General features: G+C 40.0%; 1 protein-coding gene across 1 annotated transcript in view; it reads right to left on the bottom strand.

Annotated features, from left to right (window-relative positions):
• The window catches only part of MED12L (mediator complex subunit 12L), a 165180-nt gene that overhangs the window by 8891 nt on the left and 136326 nt on the right, over positions 1-19963 (bottom strand). The window contains exons 31-38 of the mRNA XM_067301536.1: positions 17869-17980; positions 16520-16609; positions 14487-14596; positions 13839-13974; positions 13192-13353; positions 11379-11741; positions 10378-10534; positions 8899-9116 (exon numbers count right to left, since the gene is read on the bottom strand). Of these exons, the coding sequence (XP_067157637.1) occupies positions 8899-9116; positions 10378-10534; positions 11379-11741; positions 13192-13353; positions 13839-13974; positions 14487-14596; positions 16520-16609; positions 17869-17980 (1348 nt within the window). The remainder of the gene's footprint in view (positions 1-8898; positions 9117-10377; positions 10535-11378; positions 11742-13191; positions 13354-13838; positions 13975-14486; positions 14597-16519; positions 16610-17868; positions 17981-19963) is intronic.

Genomic DNA, 19963 nt, shown 5'->3' with positions numbered 1-19963 from the left:
AACAAGCAGCTTTCAAATTCTGGACACCAACCCAGTCAACTCATGTAATAAAGAGTTAAGGAGAGACTTTACCATTTCCTTCACGAAAGCTGCATTGCTCAACACCAAACTGACTGCTGAACTACTGAATGTAGCCTTAATTCTATATTTATTTGTAGGGAGATGGAAGAATTGACTTCGCTTTGATTTATGACACTATTGTAACACTGCAAAGTGAATAAAAAGGCATGTACTGAACAGAGGTATTGCAGGCAGCCAATAAAATGGAGTTTTGCAAAGGATTTCTCCTATCTTGTAAAAGAAAATAGTCTCAAAGACAGCACACTAAATTATACAGGAAGCACATTAAATTGTACAGGAAGTTTAAAATCAGTGCTAATCTCTAGTTTCAATATAGAGCTGCTAACTTTCCAAGGCTACTTCATCGCTTGCCTTCCCCCAGATAAAGCAGACAGAATGCTGATTATCAGAGGCTCTGACGATGGGCACAAAATACCTACAGGATCAATACACACATCTCCAGCTTCCAGCCGTCACAGACTGGAAACACACTCCAGTCCTGCGATCACTCACCTGCCCAGCCTGTTTATTTCAAATTGCTTCAAAATTTATGCCCAATTAATGGCAAATCATTTAAAGATTTCAACCGTTACTGTATTAGTATGTTTTGAAGCGTAAGAGAAAAAAATTTAGCCATAATTTTAAGACCAAGATTGTGAAAAATTTGCGGATGAGAATTTGGCAGGGGTACATTCAACCCTGTGTATTTTTTGTGCAATTGGGATGCTGTAATTGATCATTTTGAAAATGATTCTACTCAAAAAAGCTCAGTCGCAGACATGACCTGGAAGCAGGGATGTTCCTTCCATTTAGCTGCCCAGGTCACCACAAGGAAAACACACAAAAATCATGTCTCCAACACAACATCTGCCATTTTAATCAGAATCTTCATAACAAAGATGTATTATAATTCAGGGCTAAAAGTCACTTGGATAATAACACTGCAAGCAGCAACATCACAATCAGGGCCAGCAGCTGGCAAAGAAAATGTTACAGGAGATAAAATACTGAAGCACTGTAGGAACTTTCTTCCTTCATCTGCTCTCATCCCTTCAGCTGGACCTACACCAAACATTAACCAGAATGTAAGTGCGACCAGCAGCCCTGCAGTTCAGCCACTATTTTGGTTTGGGTTTAAAAATTCACCCATCGAGAAACAGACCCAAGACACAAACAGAACTATCCGGTCCCAACGGCCGTAGCACAGCGCAATGGTACGCCGAGACGGTATTCCAGCTGCGTGCCCGGAAACGGTAGAGTTGCATGCGGGGGGCAGCGGAAAGATCCTCACATATTTTAAAACTTTCTTTTTTTAAAAGGAGACAAATGAAGAAACACAAAAAGAATAATCCTTTCTCTGAACAAATTGCTTCAGAAATCCAACCATGAGATAGATAAAGATATGATCTGAATTCACTCAAAGGTGAACTGTGAGATCTGGTAAAACCGTGACTGATTTCCAGAAAACCTGAGGCCTTAAGCTGCTCCCAGCAGTAACGCAGACCGGCTTTGGGTTCTGCGGAGCAGCTCCGCACAGAAGCTCTGCTGGGAGTCGATGCGGGTGCTGCCCTGCTGGGTCCCCCCGGATGCTCTCACATGGTTCCCAGCGACGCCAGTGACAGCCACCCTCATGTGTCCAAGAACAAAATTTTTCCCCGTATGCCCATACCCTTCCTTTAAACAGTGACCCCCTAAAGTCAGTATAAAGTTCTATTAATGAAATGGGATTGGGCCCTAACTCTTTAAGAAAATACTAAATAAGCAGATGCATGATCCCAGAAACACATGGCTGGCAGAAGGCCGCATATATGAAAGCCACAAATGAGTTTTGTCCGTCGACCTTTTTCCTACCATTTAAAACTTACATAAAGCAGCCCATCTCAAGGGGGTTTTGACTCAAAAGAGCAGAGCGCTCATAGCTGTGACCACCGTCTATGAGGCACCACTGCCCAGGCCAGACAAAATCAAACATGACTTTTAAACAAAGAGCTGTTCAGCAGTCAGGGTGCAGATCAATTTAATCCATGGCAGTAGCAACCGCAGAGCAAATTCCAACGCTGTGAGAGAGAGATCCGTATTCCTACGTGGAAGCAGCAGGCATTGCTAAATTCAAGATGACCTCCCCCTCCAGGCACAGTTTAGTAAGAGCTAACCAGCACGTCAGCCAAGTGCTGCAAGCCAGAATTGCGCAGGAACTTAGGAAAAGGAAGGGAAAAAATATATTATTCAATGCTGGTGAAAGGTTATAGTAATAACTAGTTATCTTCTATTCTACTTGCCTCTTAAAATGAAGCAAACCTTACTGCTTTTCTCTGTTAAGCTATGCAACTATATTATACTTAGAATAAAATTACTTTTCTAGATAGAGCTGGAACTGCAAAGACTATCAAAGAAGCAGTGGTACTTTAGGCTGATTCTGACAACCAAATCTGTCTTCAGAAGTAGGCAGGGAAATGCTAACAGTTACAAGACATGAGAAAAATGTCAGGCGATAAATTGAAGACTTCACTGTATACTTGCTACATATCTAGGTATGTCTAATTAGCTAATTAGTAAATATGCTGATCTATACCCTGTCTTAACATGTTACCAGTAGTAACAGTATTTATTGCACACACATAAAATATAGACAACAGGGTAAACAGGAAAGACTTTTTAAAAACATCTTTTGTTTTGCCTTTCCAATAAGTGATTTTAACAACATTGCAGCATTCCCTAAGATAGGAAGAAAGTCCCAGAAACTAACTCTGAAATAGCTTTTCTCATTAATAATATCTGGCAAGCTTTCAAACACAGATGGTTAAGGATGTAAACTTCATGCCACAGGGAGGGACATGTTATTTTCCCCAGAAACAAGTGAATTCTGTGAAACATAATAATGTAACAGGTAACCATTAGCTGCTACTTGTTTTGAAAGTAACCAAAAGTGGTTATTTTAATAACTGCACGTTCTTCTGTAGTTCAGGAACACGACATCAGGCAGGATGCTGCCACGCTTGCCCGAGACGAGAAGTATTTGGGAAGCTGCAGCTACAAGAGGGCCCAGGGAGAGCTCTCCCTTCCGGGCCGCCTGGCCGAAGCACCGTCACGTCAGCGGGAACCGCGCGGCGCCCGCCGGACCGCTGGTGGCACGCGCGGGGCGGACAGCAGTGCTCCATCCTCCCTTTGCAGCCTATCTGCCACTCATGGGGCAGGGCTGATACGGCGTTCGCCTGTACTTCATTTTACGTACATCATGGCAAAAGCTAGCACAGAGCGGAGCAGAACCAGCCATCAGCATGAAGGGAATGGCAAAACGCGAAAATGCGACTCATGCGTCAATGTACATGGCATCGGAAATATCTTGCAGCTACCCTAACCTTTCACAGCCAGAAAGGCAACACTTTCTGAAAAGGAAAATAATAAATCAATGATCCAGTTATTGGAAATATTAGGAGGAAAAATATTATTTATGTGCGCAAGTGTATTCACAATCTTCCCGCATGCACCCACCATACCATCTAGGTAAGAAGAGTGCCCAAAGCGTATCATTCTCATCAAAAGCAAGGGGTGCAGCTTGTGTGTTGAAAGAAATGAATGTTTGTGCGAAAGAAAAAAAGAGAAGAAAAATTTATGGTCTCAGAATGGTTACCATTATGTTGTCAAAGCCATCCTGAAGGGATACAGCAGTGTTACAGACCTCCTAAAGGAAAAGGACAGGCGAGAAAATAGCAAACAATATAGAGAATATATATTAGCCTTGCATTGTTAGTGGAGCAGTTCTCATCCAAACACTACTACTATACACAAATGACTTCAGTAGTTTATCTGATATTTTTATAGCATGGCTATTGCCACAGCAGAAAAACATAACGTATTCTTTAGCAAAACACTTAAAACAATTGTGTACAAATCCAGTCAGCAGCCAGCATAACACTTACCGGATGAATCTAGAGCTAGAAAAAAATTGAGTAGTTAATGAGCAAAAAAACCCTGAAGAACAACTTCAAATGGATCTTCTGGCTCGGTGTTGCATGTGATCCCCTCTACCAAACAGTTTAAAAGCAGAAAGCTTTGTATTACCTATTTAAGACATGAAGCTTGAGAAATTGCCTGCAACTCATTTCCTCATGGCCATGTTCCACTGCGGGGGCAAAGAAACTTCCCAAGAGAAGCTTAATAAACAGTCTGGACAAAATCAAAAACCCGCCTTGCTTTGTGAAACATGATGTTTGACCAAGACACCTTACTAATCACTGTCTTCGAATCTAAAATCGTCTATCTTTTAGAAAGAATAATTGGTTCATAAATTTATATTCAAAGTAAGTGAAGAGATAAGCATACTGCCGTGTTAGGCGAGAAGTGCCAGGAGATGCCGGCTGACCAAGGGTTGGCACACGGGCTCGGGGACGGCAGAGAGTGGTGGATGCTGCTGGAGACCACTGCCTGGAGGAAGCGGCAGCTTACTGGGAACACCAGCTTCTCGGCCCTCACTTCCATGCTAAATCAGCGTTACGTACTTTACGGAAAACACAAATCTATATGAGTTAGCGTGAAATTCTAATGCAATATTTCCCTTCATGTAAAGGATCTCTCTGCTTAATATTACTTCTGCACGAGGAATTTTATCCAAGCATTGTCCAAAAGAAGAAAATCTCCATAGTTTTCAAGGAGTCTGACAGAAAAACAGTATTTGGTTTGTGTTCACTGTAAGCTGGTTTCATTTGGCAGCCGAGGCAGGAAGAGACGAGTGAGAGCGTACTCGGAGAGTTACACTTGCACGTGCCCACAGGTCCAGCGCCTCGGACAGGCCAGTGCTTGCGCGCTGCGGGACGGCAAGGGCGGTCAACACCCACACGCGCCCAGGAGAGAGGGCAGGGAAGCAGAAGGAGGCGCTGTCCACCTCAGAGCACCAAGCCAAATACACTGTTACTGCACCCGGTGTGTACACTCTGCCCAGACACATATGAATATAAGCAGCTGTTTTATGATTTTTTTATATATATACACACACATGTGTGTACACATTTTATATACACACACTTTATTTGCTAACATTCAAATTCATACTGAAGTAGTAAATTTCAGCAGCTGGGCACATCTGTAGCTCATCTATTCTCCACTACCAAAAAGTTTTGCTCTTATTTTCTTTTTAGAGGTCCTGCACTAAAGAAGACTGAAAGCCTTTTGTATTTAGTATAGCAATTTCAGAACTGCTTCTTCTGCTACAGCTACAGTCTATGACTACCTTTACTTCTACAATGGACACCTTATTCCACATCATGCAAGTTCCGCACAACAAAAACACAGAAGTTGAGATAATTTGCATTGGTGGAGTTTCTACAACAGTATTATCAAAAGTGAGACTTGAAAGCTCAGTTAGTCCATCCATTAGATATAACACACATCAACTAGACCTAGGCCTGCAGATCTAAACAGCAAAACACAAACGAAGAAAACCCAGTGGGTGTCCTGCAAGCCAAAACAATTCGACACTAACCTTCAGCAAGCGCCGAGCTGTGAGCGCTGCTGTTTAGGATGTTGTCAGTGAGCGCTGATGCAGCACTGGCAATATGATATACACCCAGATTTTCTGAAACTCAAAAATATTGCTGAGATAACCCTGCCATCAGGAATCAAAGACATTCAAACTGCTTTGAATAGTCACTTGTACAGAGAATTTGGATCTCTACTGAAGTAGTCACCGCTGCCTGCTGAACTTAGAACCGGTATAACACACTTGGAGCTCTACCTTCATTCACCTACGTGACCAGGGACCTCTGCTAGGAAGTTCACCTCAAGAGAACTCAAGATTCACTATGCAATTTGTTTGAGCATTTGTGTGCAAGTCTCTTCCATTTATTCTTATTTTCTAAGCTACTGACCCCATGTCTAAAAAATTAGCACCAGAGACCTTTCCACAGGACAGCATATGATCACCTGATTTTTGACAAACAATAAAATGGTTTTGTCCTAGTGTCTGTAACAAATTTACAGATTCTGATATCAGATAGGTAAGTGCAAAGGTTAAGTAATTGCCTTACAATTAATGCATAGCTCTAAAGTTACACTCATAACTGATGAAACACAGAATCAGTGTATTTTATTACTACTTTTCATGCTATAAGAATCACATGTTCCTAACTTGATGCATACAGTTAGTACTATTTATACAGAACACTTCCAGCTGTCTCAAACAACTAGTTATATGATCATATACTGTCAAAGTATTTCTGCATTTAAGTAGAGCAATGCAAAAAAGAAATTCCGAAGCTAATTGAAATCTTTACACTGCTCACCTGCATGTACACCCAGAACGCCAGTGTTTAGGAGACTAAAATTCCTTTTAGGTATTTTATGATGCTAATGAACCTCAATTCTTTCATAAAATTTATGAAAAGAAACTATAAACATGGAAAGGACACCTTATCACTCATAGAAGCCTATTAATTCTATACATACAATTCAAAAACTTTGGAACAAATCATACCCAATGCCAATTACTTCGAGTTGGGTAGATACTTTTGTTTACCAGTTGCAGAGATATAAAAAAGAAACTTTCCCTATATGAGTCCAGCCTAAACAGATGTATTGTAGCAATTCTTACAAATTACCTTGTTTCCTAAATTTCCAATTACTACCTTCAGGACTGTTCATTTTCACTGTGTTTCCTACTCTAAATCCAGGACTGCACAAAGAACAACCTCAACTGCTGAAGTGTTATTTTGCTGAATAAAGCAGCCCTGCACACGGCAGAGTCAGAGAGAGCCCGAAGAGCCCCACGTCACGGTGCTGCCAGGACCTCAGAGGGGTTCTTGCAGCGTCCGTGTTGCCAGTGGGCACTCAGACAGCAGGGGAAGCGCACAGACAGCCTGGGTGAATCGTTCACTCAGCTCCCGGCAGCGAGGGTTTGCAAGTATCAGGCTGAACGAATCTCCCCAAACATCCAGTAAGGCAAGATGTTAGAAGCAGACAGAAAAGAACATGTCAGTCTGTGCTACTCCCCAGGACACCGTAAGGGACCCGGCTACACATAACACTGCGTAAAGGTCCTGGGCAACACGAGTTTCGCTCGCAATGCTCTGGTTTGACGTGGCCTACATCAGTTTGACTCATACCGGTTTACTCCTGAAACAACACAGATCAGTATCAGCCATGCTGACATGGATTAAAGAGCATCCAACACCTGCCATACATTAGTTGAAAGAAGTTTTTGAACCTACCCAGCTGAACTTTAGTGCAATTTTTACATGTAGGACTGCCTTCATTAAAGTAAGATCCCTATTTTATGAAAAAGTCCACATCACAGACACCTTAAACTCAATTAGGCTTGGATTCATGTCTTCATGATATGTCTGTTCTCCTTACTGACAAGCTAACCGTTATCCTTAACACTTCAGACATTGTCTTTGTCTGAAACCAAAAGGGAAATACTGTACAACAGATTCTGTCATCTAAATGTGACAGTGTTAAACAATATTTTTTTAAAGGCAAGAATAAGATGTCATTTTAGACCTTCAATTACTACTTTTTATCCACCTAGCCATAAACAGGAATCACCTTTTGTTTACATAAGGCTCTTATTTAAACCTGTATTCTAGCCTGATAATCCGAAGACAGTTGGATCTAACACTAAAAACAGTGAGGTGCTGCTTAATGTAAGAAATACTACAGCAGGGATTCTATTAAACAGGAGGCGATGGCTCACTGTGTAGAGCCACATATCCTTACATTTAGGGTACCTAATTATCAGTACCTATTAGTACCTCATAGTGCCTAGGAGACACCAGTGAGGGATCATGTACCCACTGAACCAGTGACCTTAAACACATACCCAGAGCTCTCGGGGTTAAAAAAAAAAGTAGAAAACAACAGGCATACCATGGTTTCAGAATTATGAGCAGCGTCATGCAAAACTATTCTAGCTCATCAGCAATTTAAGCACTGCAGAGAGTTTTGTAGGCATCATAGCAGAGAGACTGCAAGAGGGATTAGAAAGATAATGAGGGAGCTCTAACAACACAGAGGCAGGGTGGGAGAAATTTCAAGGATACTCGCTAAAAATTGTAACTATTATGAGCAACCAGGGCACATCACCAAGAGGTTGAAAGCAAGACTCAGCATAAGGATATTGTGAAATAGATTGTATGGAGGGGTAAGAATGGGTACGGAAAGGCTTTAAAAGTAAAGCCAAGCAATTATTAGTTCTCTCCTGAGCAATTCTGCACTACCAACTACTATACACACATTGCTGGTTATCTGGGATCTGAAAGCCAGTTTTCTGTCCCTTGGTTCTTACATCACCAATTCAAGGGATGCCGGTCTGTAGTGATAGTCTGAAACGTAGCTCAGGCTCTGAAGGGAGCTGCACAACAGGCACGTGCAGTTTTGCACACAGGAGCTGCGCTCTGCAAAAACGTTAGGAGAAGAAACAGCAGCTACTTCTAGACAACACGTGTGTCCACGTGCACACACTTACAGAAATGGCTCCTGCTGGACTTTCTGGAATTTTTAATTGTAAAGACATTGCCATGTCTCTGCTGCTTACTTGTAGCTTGGAGGTATACAGGATCATGCAATCCCATTACGAAAGCCACTTCGACACAACAGGAAGATAATGCAGCACCAAGTAGCAGAAGCAAAAGCTGATTTTAAGAGACATAATACAAGTAGAAAGGACTGAGAGACCAAAGGGCAAATAAAGTCTAAAAGCAGACGGCCCTGGCTAAGCAATATTTGGGGAGTTATTGTGACAGTAAACGTCAAACAGCTCTCAGCATCGGACCCTATATATGGCAAGCAGCCACAGGGAAGCTGAAATCCACTGTGTCGCTCTTCCGTTTGGGGGTTTGGACCAACCTGTTGGAGAGACCGTGACTGTGCTTGCTGCCTCAGGAGTCGCTGCTGCTGCTGCTCTTGCTGCAGGAGTTTCATCTGGAGCAACTGCTGCTGAGAGGTGATCGCATGGATGGAGGGGGGCTGCATCATGGTGCCGGAGCGGCGCTGAAGCATGTTGGACAGGGCTTGCTTTGTGTTCGTTGGAACAAAGGAGCCTGTCGGATCCAACCTGGAGCCACCTAAAAAAGCACCAAAACCACAAATGCTGTCTCTGCCTTCCTTAGGAAAGTTGTTGGTACAGATCACTGCTAATTCATCAGCTCCTATGTGATTTGCACTAGGAAAATGATAAGTTTATCTCTGTAAAGGCAGACAATGAACCGGGTCAAACCAGATGCCTGGCCTGAAAAATTAAATGGGCAAAATAGCTCTGAAGACTACCACTCATGAATGAGAGTGAAAAGCAAGAAAAGCTATGGGCTGCCACATGCTCTATACCATATAAAACATTTGACTACTACTGAACAACAAAAGTTCCACACCAGACCAAAAGCCTGTTATGAACAGTTTATTACGTAAAGCCCATTTTTTCATGATACAGTAAGAATTTATGCACTCTATGATACGGGAAAAAAATCATGTGTATGTGTGTATATATTTTTTTATCTCAACATACTAATGAAAGTACATTTTATATATATATACACATGTGTGTGTATGTATACATATATACATATATATACACACATACATATATATATGTGCGCACACACACACACGCGCACATATATTTAATCAGCATTTTGTTGACTTCGTAGCCACTATCTGGTGTTTTCTGAAGACTTTTATGCACCTAAAATACAGATCTAGTTACAGCTGGAGCTTCAGAATAAATATTTAGCATTTATAACTGTCTAAACTTCTAAACTTCTCTTGTGTATTTTCGCATAGTGCTATAATAGCTGTTTCTCAAAACATCAAAAACTGCTGCCCTTACAGCAAGCAAAACACATATGCTAAACTGTATAAACATTAACGGGAAGAAACAAACAAGCCTACAAGAATTAAACACATGTGGTTCTCAAATGCTGAAACAATGTTAATTCATCCTTCTAACAGACGTTAAATGTAAATTATAGCCATCTCAGTTCTTGACACGAATCAAAGAAATAGCCCAAAAGATCTTTCATTTCTTTTAATCATCCCCGTTATTTAACTCCTCAGCAAAGTTCTACCAGTATTCTTCTTTTGCTATCACCACAAACGCATCAGTAGGTCATTTTTGTTTATCTACCAAAGAACTTTAATAGCTTAGTAGAGACATACTTAAAACTGATAATGGAAAGCCCTTCTAAAAAGAGGTTAACTAAAGGAGTAAAACAAATTGCATTAGCAGTCACAGCCTGCTTTGGAAAAAAAGTTAAGTCAAAAATATGGTTCTAAGTCAATTTTTCTTAGACATGAAGTAATAACACCCCCGAACTCAAAGCTTACGCATACCTGGCGGCAGGGGCTGGTTCTGAACAAAGAAACCGGGCTGTTGCGGCTGCCCCACGATGTTGTAGCCCCACAAGGCAGACTGGGGATGGTGCATCATTTGAGAGGAAATAGGTGAATAATTAGGAGGCACTCTGTATAAAGTGTTCTGTGGGTAGTCCTTAAAATATACAGTAAAAGTGAATGTTACTGACATTCATACCTTACTAACTCATAAATAATGCCAATTTTCCTACTAAATTATTAAACGATAGAGACAGTTCCTATTGTCATTTGTAATGATGTAAAAAACAGATTAAGTCTCAGGCTGCCCACAGGTAATTAACACTAACAACTTCATAGACACACCATCCCTTTCTACCTTATTAGCAAGTATTTTCTATGGGCTATCATTAGGTGTAGCACTAGTACAGCTTACTGTATCAGTATATAATAACAGGAGGAGCTTAACTGAAACATCAAGAAAGTCCAGAAAACCATGTTAATCCTGCAGCTATTTAAAATGCCTCTTTATTCAACACATTCACAAAGCAGCTGGACGCTGACAAAATACTATTGCATCTACAACATAGATTGATTCAAACTGATTTCCATTTGAATGGGGCCTGGGTTTGAACCAACATGGTTGCTCTCAAGATAACTGGAATCGGAGGAAGGTCAGAAATTGATATAAAATAAAACAGCTGTACTTCTGCACCAAACACAAGAAACAATAAGCAGCAAATATGGAACATGCACAATATTTAGGGAGTAAGAGCTAGTCTAGCACCTCTTATACAGCATTTCAAGCTCTCAGTACAGTACACTCCTATACACTAATTCTCTCAGGAGCTTTATTTGATAGAAATCCGTTTTTCTTCTGACCTTCTCCATTTCCTCCCCTCATTAGGCCCAGCTACTACCAGGTGTAGGACAACTTCCGCAGGGAGCTGAGATACACAGCATCACGCAGCAGAGGCTTCAGCAAGATATTTCAAGTTTTGTACTGTGCACCAATCACTTACATCAGCCCTTGAGCTCGACTTTGACTTTCTCTTCCTGCCTTTCGTTTTCTTCTCATCATCTGTGGTGTGTTTTCCCTGATCTGAGAGCTCTGCTGACTTTCTTTCTGGTTCCTGAGACACAGGTGTGGTAGGCTCTTCCTCCTCCTCCTCTGGAGGAAGGGGCAAGGGCTCGAGGTAGTAACTCCGTGGCTTAGGTTTTGGATGCGTGTGGTACAGGAGGAGATGCTGCTGGTCCTCATATTTTATTACTTTCCTATCAACACGAACTGTACCAAACCAAGCCCAGGAGAGAGGAGCAGGATTTTTATGACCTTCAAATAAATCCCAAGGGGACACCTTTTGTTTTGTTGAAACCTGGAGACCCTGTTTCAAAATAAAAGTAAAGTTAATATTTTAGGAATGTTGAACTAGAGTGAGTTACTTGCTTTTGTGCATCATGATTCAAGTCAGAAAACCCAGTAAGGGCTTTTTCCCCCACAACAAGATGTACCAAACGCATAGAGGTGGAATTTTAACTTCTATCCAAGGCTGCCACTAGATAAAAGCAGCTATATTTTTATTGTATCATTTACTTATAGCCATGCTAAAATCCTCAAGTTCTATCTATCACATTTTGGAGAAGAAATCAAATAATCTATCAAAAATTGTTAATGAGAGGATATATTTGCTAAAGGTTTACATATTTAAATAAGGGGAGATAACTGTCAGCACTGTCTTGCACAAGTGCTTAGCTAGCCTGCAAAATAAGAGGTTCCCTTCACATTGCCAAACCCCTCCACAACAATAGTTAGTACTCCATCTCCCCCCCCTTCTTTCCTCTGTCTTTTGTAAGCAGTATCCTGCTCCCGTCTTACTCCCAGCAAGTAATAGCTCAAACGGTTCCCAAGCAGAACAAGCTCTCAAGTGTCAGATTCTGTTGTAAATGCAAATACATTTGTAAAAGCTTCTGCGATTCCACTCCAAGTAAAACATGATTTGTTTCACGGCACCTTGTGTGGAGTTGGCCAACATCAGCCAAGACCTTAGACTGCAAAACAGAGCAAGCTGATATCCACGTTTGCTATGTCAGCAGTTAAGAGTCAACCACGTATTCTGTGGATTTAACTATGAAGGACTTGCAACAAACTTTATTCAGTTCCAGTTTGTGGAGATTTTGGTGCCTCAATTTTAAACAAATTAGACAGCAAAAGGTCATCAAAACTACTGAATTTGTATGGATGGCATAAAATTGTTTCTACTAAATATACATATACCTAAAGTTCTGAGAATATCTGCAAATGTCAGTGAATCCTTATGGAAAGGACAGGATGTTTATCATCAACAGTGACGCAGGGATGGTGATGCTGGTATATGGCTCGAATTGCACCGGGCAGTTCTAACATGCACACTTGGCGTTTAACAGCTCCCTAAGCCTCTCTCTCTAAACCCACTCCTGCTTCACACTCCCAGAATTTTCACACGGATCATGCAAATAAAAATTGTGCAGGTGTATTCAGAACAAAAATATGTTTGATACCAAAAAAAGGTCAGTCATCTGGAACTATTTTTAAAGATATTATTCTGCAAGCCCAGGATTCCGCACTTCTAGCATCCTTGCTCATAGAAAACCTAGCTGCTTAAAAGAGACTGCACTGCCACTGCTGAAGTTTTAATACAACTGAATCTTAGAAAGGTTTGTTACAGCAGAAGTACAATACTTTTATGATACCAGATATAAACGCATGCACTGTACAAGCTATACCCGTTTACCTGACTTTCCTATACACCAAAAAATCATGAAAAAACTAAGATACAAGCAAACATTTACTCTTGCCTGTTTCTTATCAATGGAGTCGAATCCTGCAATTTTGTTCCCCTTCGTGTCGATCAAGGATCCCATTGGCTCACAAGTAATAATGTCACATGTCTGCTTTGGCAAAGGGAGCAGCTGGCGAACCTTGTCAATGCTTTCTGAACGCTTGTCTCCCAGCTCTTTCTAAAGAATAAATAAAGAAATGAAGGGGAAAAAAAAAAGGGGGAAGAGAAACTGCACTGCTTTCAATATTAGAAAACATCCAGTTTCTAGATGAATCATTTCCCTGTACTTTTACTAAATTTATTCAAGTATTTGTTGCAAGGGTGTTTTTTTTTTTTTTTTAAGAATAAAAGTTATCTTTTCGTCTCCCTTGAACAGAACATAAAATATATAATACAAGGTAAATGCAAATTTAATTTCTCAAACATGAATAGGTTATTCTCTTCCAGGGTCTCTAAATGTAATTTAGATAGAAGAAAATATTAAAACTCTGTCTTCCCACTCTTGCATTCCTATTTTTTATTATCTTCTCTTCCTCCTTGTTATCACTAGTGCTGCCTACTGTTCCTACAGGCCCTCCTAGACACTAAAAATGACAGGAGTAAAAGATGATCACAAAATGCGATTCAAAAGAAATGCTGAATATAATCAGCCATAACACTTACTTTTAATTTTTTCACTAAATTCATGTAAGCTCTTTTGTTTTCCTCAGGCCCTCCTTGGGATGCGTTTGATAAGTCCGAGGCTAGCGTCCCATTGATCAGGACACCCAGCATATCAAGCACTGTTGTGAATAATTCACTGAGAGTAAAAAGAGAAGTATTACCTTGAGGAACCACGAATTGCCAAGAGATCCAGCGGACAGATATTCGTGGCAAAGGCCATAAACACAACCGTTTAGACCAACCAGATTTGTCAAGGCGTTCTGCATACTCATACGTTTCAGCTTGCATGCCTAAGCCCCAGTGTATACATACATGCAGGTGGACTGTCAGACATGCACACAAATCTTATTACACGCCATAGCTCCAAGTTGCAGACAACACAAGCAGCTAACAAATAGCCATCAGAAACTATAGGCTCCATTTAGGAAAGCACTCAGGTACATGCTTGTTAAGGAAATGCACAAATAGTGTCTCTAGTGCTCTCAAAAATAGAGGTGCTCCCCAAGTGAGACCAGTACTAAGCACAGAAGTAGCACTCAAGCAATAATAGGATAATATGGGGGGGGGGAAGTAGTAAGAACATACATGCCATCTAAAATTAAAGGCACTAGAGGCATTAATTAGCTTGTTTAAATAGCGCAGACATACTTGTTGGTCTGCATATCAACAGTTCCTGAAGTAATTATCTGAAGGAGCAGAAGTGCCCAGTCTGTGGTCCACTGGGTACTTCTCTGCACTGTATCAAACATTCCACCTACCTGCAAAATAATACAACACACAGCAAAGTTCTGCGCATATCTCCAAGATGCATGCTTCCCTTTTAGTGTGCATTACTTCTAAATAAAACTGCTACCCACTCCCAAGTGTTCCTGTGTGCTGACTGCCATCTTGATGCACTGTCCTTAAATAACTTTTCCTCCCCATCCCATGCTCCCAGCAAAAAGTTTCTCGTAGGAAGGAATTACATAAAAGCAAAGTGGTATTAAACTACTCTTTCAAACAGTTTCACATCTTCACATTAGTGTTTGATGGAACAAACTTTGAAGTCTTTGAAAAGATGCTCAGAACTGAAAAGGTGTTCAATTAAAGCTTTATAGTTACTGCTTTCTTCCACACCCAAAAATTAGACAATAATGTCCAGTGCGAAGAGAAAAAGATCTGAAGAACAAAATATTATTGAATAAAAGTTAGAAGTGCTGAATGATATATTTTCCTCGTGAACAAATTTTCATTATTTCACTATTTCTAGTATAGTATGATACTGTAAAATATGCCTTTATTTTGAGAAGAAACAACTTCAGCAAAACTAGTCCTTCAAAGTTTGTAAGCAAAATACACAAGATACTTGCTCAGGTTGTGAGCCTGATTTCCACACTGGTCAGAATAGAGCCCAAACCCCAAATTTCAAAGGTACAACTCTTCGCCTACGTAATGAAAGCACAGCTCAAGCCTTCTGACAGTGACAACCCCATAAAGGGAAAATATCTCTGTACCACACAACAGGATGCCCAAGGGAACTTAGGTCAAAACTGCACTGCTCTTTTCTTATTGGTATACTGCATCTCAGGTTCTCCCTGTCCTGTGATGATAATACTGTCAGCTCCCCTGCTTTGCAGATTACCTCTGCACCCAATATCTGCTTCAAATCATTTTGCTTGATGTGTCCCACTTTCTATCCTTCCAAAAATAAATCTTTTTTATTTTGTCATGTTTGTACTCACTTTAAATCCTTCATTGTTTGTGCTTGCAATTGTTCCACTTCACAATTCTTCCCCATGCTTAATGCTTAATTCAGAGTTGGGTCTTTCTCAATAAATACAAAGACTGTTTCACATCTCAGTACCCAATTTTAGCTCCTAAACCTTGTTGAGCTTATATACAAGAAGATTATTCTTTGAACTATATATGTGGTTTATTGTTCGCAAAGGGATAAAATCTAGTTGCTTTGGTCCTGAACCAAACATTGCCCATACCAGGAATTTTCCCAACCCATGAGGAAGGACATGCCTACACGGTACTAAGCGGGCAGGTGACAGCTGCTTTGGTGTAAATGCTGTGCAACTTCCGGAGAGATGGGAGGAGACCAATGCTGCAGTGTTACTCTTATCTTGGAACCTCCTCATTTTGGCTTTAGACATAGTAAGTCTCCACACAACTATTGCACTGTGCTAGAAAAGCTGTGGTGCTGTCTGGTACAAAAGTGTCATGAGATGTGGGACGTCAGAGAACTCAATGGAAACTAAAGTTGATTAATACATGTATTCAAATAGATGCAACTGAAATCAGACATATGGAGTTAAACAGCCAAATCTTCCCGAGAGCTCTGAAAGTCTCAACTATATTATCTGCCTAATTCCATAAAATCCTCACTTGTCATATCCTTGGAGGATAAATCAGCCTGTCAGTGGACAGTGTCCACAAAAAGATGACACATATGTGATGTTCTAGACATGCTGAAAGGAAGAAGGCAGCATAAAAAAAAGGAAAAAATCAGCCATAGACTGATACTACCCATAGCTGGTGCCCTGCCGCCCCGGCGAACCCCATAGCGCCCAGCCCCTAGGAAGCAGCCGGCCCTCACTCCTCCTCGACACGACGCTTCTTGCATCTAACCATGTACCCCAGAGACTAGCTGCTACATTTGTATATACCAACAAGACAATCATGTGAGTTTTGCTTACCAAATTAAGACGAAGTTGTAAGGCTTCATGCATCATTTGTCTAGCTTTAACATCATCCTGGTATCGTTCTTCCCTCCAATTACTAAGGATCTAAAAAAAGGCAATTGATTAAGGTGGTTTTGTCCTTTTAAACGATTTTCTCTCTTTAAAGTTTAAATCTTTGTGTCCATTATCTATAAGGCATCATAAAAGATTAACAATCTTTCTATCCTCATGTCTGTCCAAAGTTTAGAGTAGATTAAACAAACTAAATGGGGTAAAAGTTTAATTTACAGAGAGGTGGAACAAATGTGATACTCTGCCATCAATCATGAGTCCAGATCTTGCTGTTCTAGCAACAAAGATAATACGTAGTTTTGTTATTTATATATATATATATTTATTTATTTATTTATAATATTGTTTGAAACATTCTAACTGCTTACCATGAGGCTAATAAATGGATCTCTTACATTGGATGCAACTTCCCAACAGGATCCTGTTGGACCCTTTGGATGAGTAATATTCAGAGCCTTAATGAGCTGGGACTAGCTGAATTTTAGAGGAAACCCCATACAGCAAAAGGAGAGGCCAAGTGGCAGTAACACCAAGGAAAGAAACAAAGGAATGGATTTAACTAGGATGTGAAGCAAAGCCAGAAACTGAATCTGAGCTGAGAGGCGATACGAACAAATAAAGGCCCTACAAGTATCAATTTTCATTGTCACAGTAAGTTACAGAAATAGAGACAGAAAAAAGGAAAAGGATTCCCACTACACTGGGCACTGTATATATTCATTTTAAAGTCAGCGTCAGTCTGAAGGAGCTAACTTTCCTGGAGGCTAGAGCACGAACCAGACGGCAGCAGGAAGGCTAGAATCCTCAGGGCTTGCAAGTGAGCACAAGTCATCCAAAAGAAGAGCTATAGGGATGATTTCTTCTGGGCAATGGATCAGTTTAGGACTAGGGGGTTTTTTGTTTGTTTTTTTAATATTCTAAATTCTTAATGTGTACCTACTGGAGAAGATGAAGAGTTTTCCCAAAGAAGGTAAGTTTCAAAATTATAAAAATTTCTTATGACCAAGCTAGAGACTGAAAAGACTCTCAGAACAAACATGTATTATTGTTTTTCCTGGAAAGAACTGAAATCAGGCTCAGGTTCATTATATCTCTCTGTAACAATTTCAGAAATAACAATTTATTTGCTCTCAAAGACAAACAAAAGCCCTCCCCTTTCTTCCTTCCTTGGACTGTTCCTTTTGGCATATGACACGTTATAATTTTCCTGGTTTCGCACCATCCTGTACACATAAAACCGATGACACATCAATATCCAGTGAAGGGTGCTCAGGATTATGTGCTTGTTTTACCTGATTAACTTGATTCTGCAGTGATGTTAGAAGCCCTTCCCGTTGCTCATCCTGTCCCTTAAGGCAAGTAAGTACCAAAGAAAGGAAAGGTTGCTGACTCAAAAGAGACATGCTTTAAGAGAGGCAAACACAGAAGATTCAATTAGTAAAGTTATTTTGATACTTCCCGTCTTCACTCCCTTCCTTGTTTTGTCTACTTTTTTTTCTGGAAGCGGCACTGCCTGCATCTACTGCTGTTTCTGTTTTAGTAAATTAAAGCCTTACAAGACAAATTAAAAGAACATGCCAATGAGAGCGCAGAGCACAAACCAATATAAATGAACACGTTACGCATGTCATTACTGAGAACCTACCTAGCTCATGGCATTGAATGACCAAGAATTACATGGACACTTGAAAGCCTGACTCAGAAACAGAACGGGCTGTTTTAAGACTACTTTGATTAACCAGGGATATAATTCTAGTGGCGACAAGGCAGCTAAAATTTCTAATCCATGTTAGTGGTTTGAAGTGAATTCCAAGTTTCACTGACAAGTGCTGATTAGAATGACAGCTGCTAAATTCCACTAAAATTTTAGCACCAGCTTAGTGTAGGTAAATGGAGACACAGCTTTAGCTGGTTGTAGGAGACATGCTATGCCAATGTAAGAACTTTCAGAATAATTTTTTGTATTAATGTGCATCAGTTATAAAAGTAAAATTAAAATAAACTGAAAGAAATACACTGAAATAAACTTTGAAGTACAACATGTGAAGTAGAAAAGTTAAAAATCAAGGTCAGCAAAGGAATTTGAGTAACAGTTCATGCAATCAATTTCACAATTTTAGCTAACCTGGAAAATTACATGCATCATTAAACACAATAGAAATACATATCCAGGCATACAGATGCATATTTATTACAAGTATTCATTTCAACAGTTATTTTTATTTGGCATTTAAATTGACTTTAATAATTTAGGTGAAAATTAGTATAAAGGATCAGCAAAATGTCAAGGTTCCATAAAAGTAGTAAAATAGAGAGTCTTAATTTTCGATGTCATGTTAAATAGTGTTTTTTCAGATTTGAGAGACAACATGGTATGAATACCTCTTCATTTTCTCATTAATTTCCATGGAAAATTTGTAATTTGCAAGACAACAATTATTATTGCAGTTGCCACCCTTGCTATACAAAGCAGAGTTTGAAATAAGAAAAACAGATCAACCTTCTTACTTCTTATAAAAATCTCATGTGTAGATATGTTACATAGTAAGATCTCATACTTCCGTAGTGTCACTGTTTTTGTCATGCAAGGAGTAGCAAAATTTGTTTTTTTAGCATGAAAAGACAGCAAAGCTTCCAAAAGCACACAGAAAGGAGGTTTGTTGTTACAACTGTAACACGTTTGTAAATGTTTTTACTTTTGTGCAAAGGAACCACCATGGAGAAAGGGCTCAACAGTTTCTACAGGCATTTTATTCATGCTTTGAAAGAAGCTTGTTTAAAATTTTTTATGCACTCAAACTCTCACGTAAGAAAAGAACCTGAAGCCAGAGGTAGGTTCCATATTCCTTTCTACTGATGCAAAAAGCTGACGGAGCCAGGGAATAATGGAAAAGTGCTGAAATGCTCCGACTACTCAGAAACATCTAGCAAGGAGACCAGCAAAGCAAGATCTCCATTTTTATCTACTAATGGACAGTGCAGGTATTACAAATGAATTAGACGACGGACAACAAAGAGATGTGTTCATAAGGATAATACAAAGGGTATTTAAATCAAAGGCTGAATATAGCAAACAAAACTTATACAGGTCAACATATTACATGAGAATCTTATTAAAGAAACAGTCTAGATGAACTAGGGGAGTCCAATATTACAGAGTGTAGCCGGCATACTAGAATTATGATGGAAAGAAAAAAATTAAATTTAAAGGGAAAATAAGTTAGATGGAGGAGGCTGCAAAATGTCAGTAGATTTAATGAGAACCATAAATCAAAATCAATACATGCAACACAGGTTTACAAGAGTACTATAAACTGGTAACGCCCAGGTATTGGTCCCCCACTCAGTGAAAGCATACTGCACAAACAATGCTGAGGGAGATCAAAA

The sequence above is a fragment of the Apteryx mantelli genome, chromosome 9 (genome assembly GCF_036417845.1).
Source record: "Apteryx mantelli isolate bAptMan1 chromosome 9, bAptMan1.hap1, whole genome shotgun sequence".
Classification (NCBI taxonomy): Eukaryota; Metazoa; Chordata; class Aves; order Apterygiformes; family Apterygidae; genus Apteryx; species Apteryx mantelli.
This window is presented reverse-complemented; position numbering and strand designations above follow the sequence as displayed.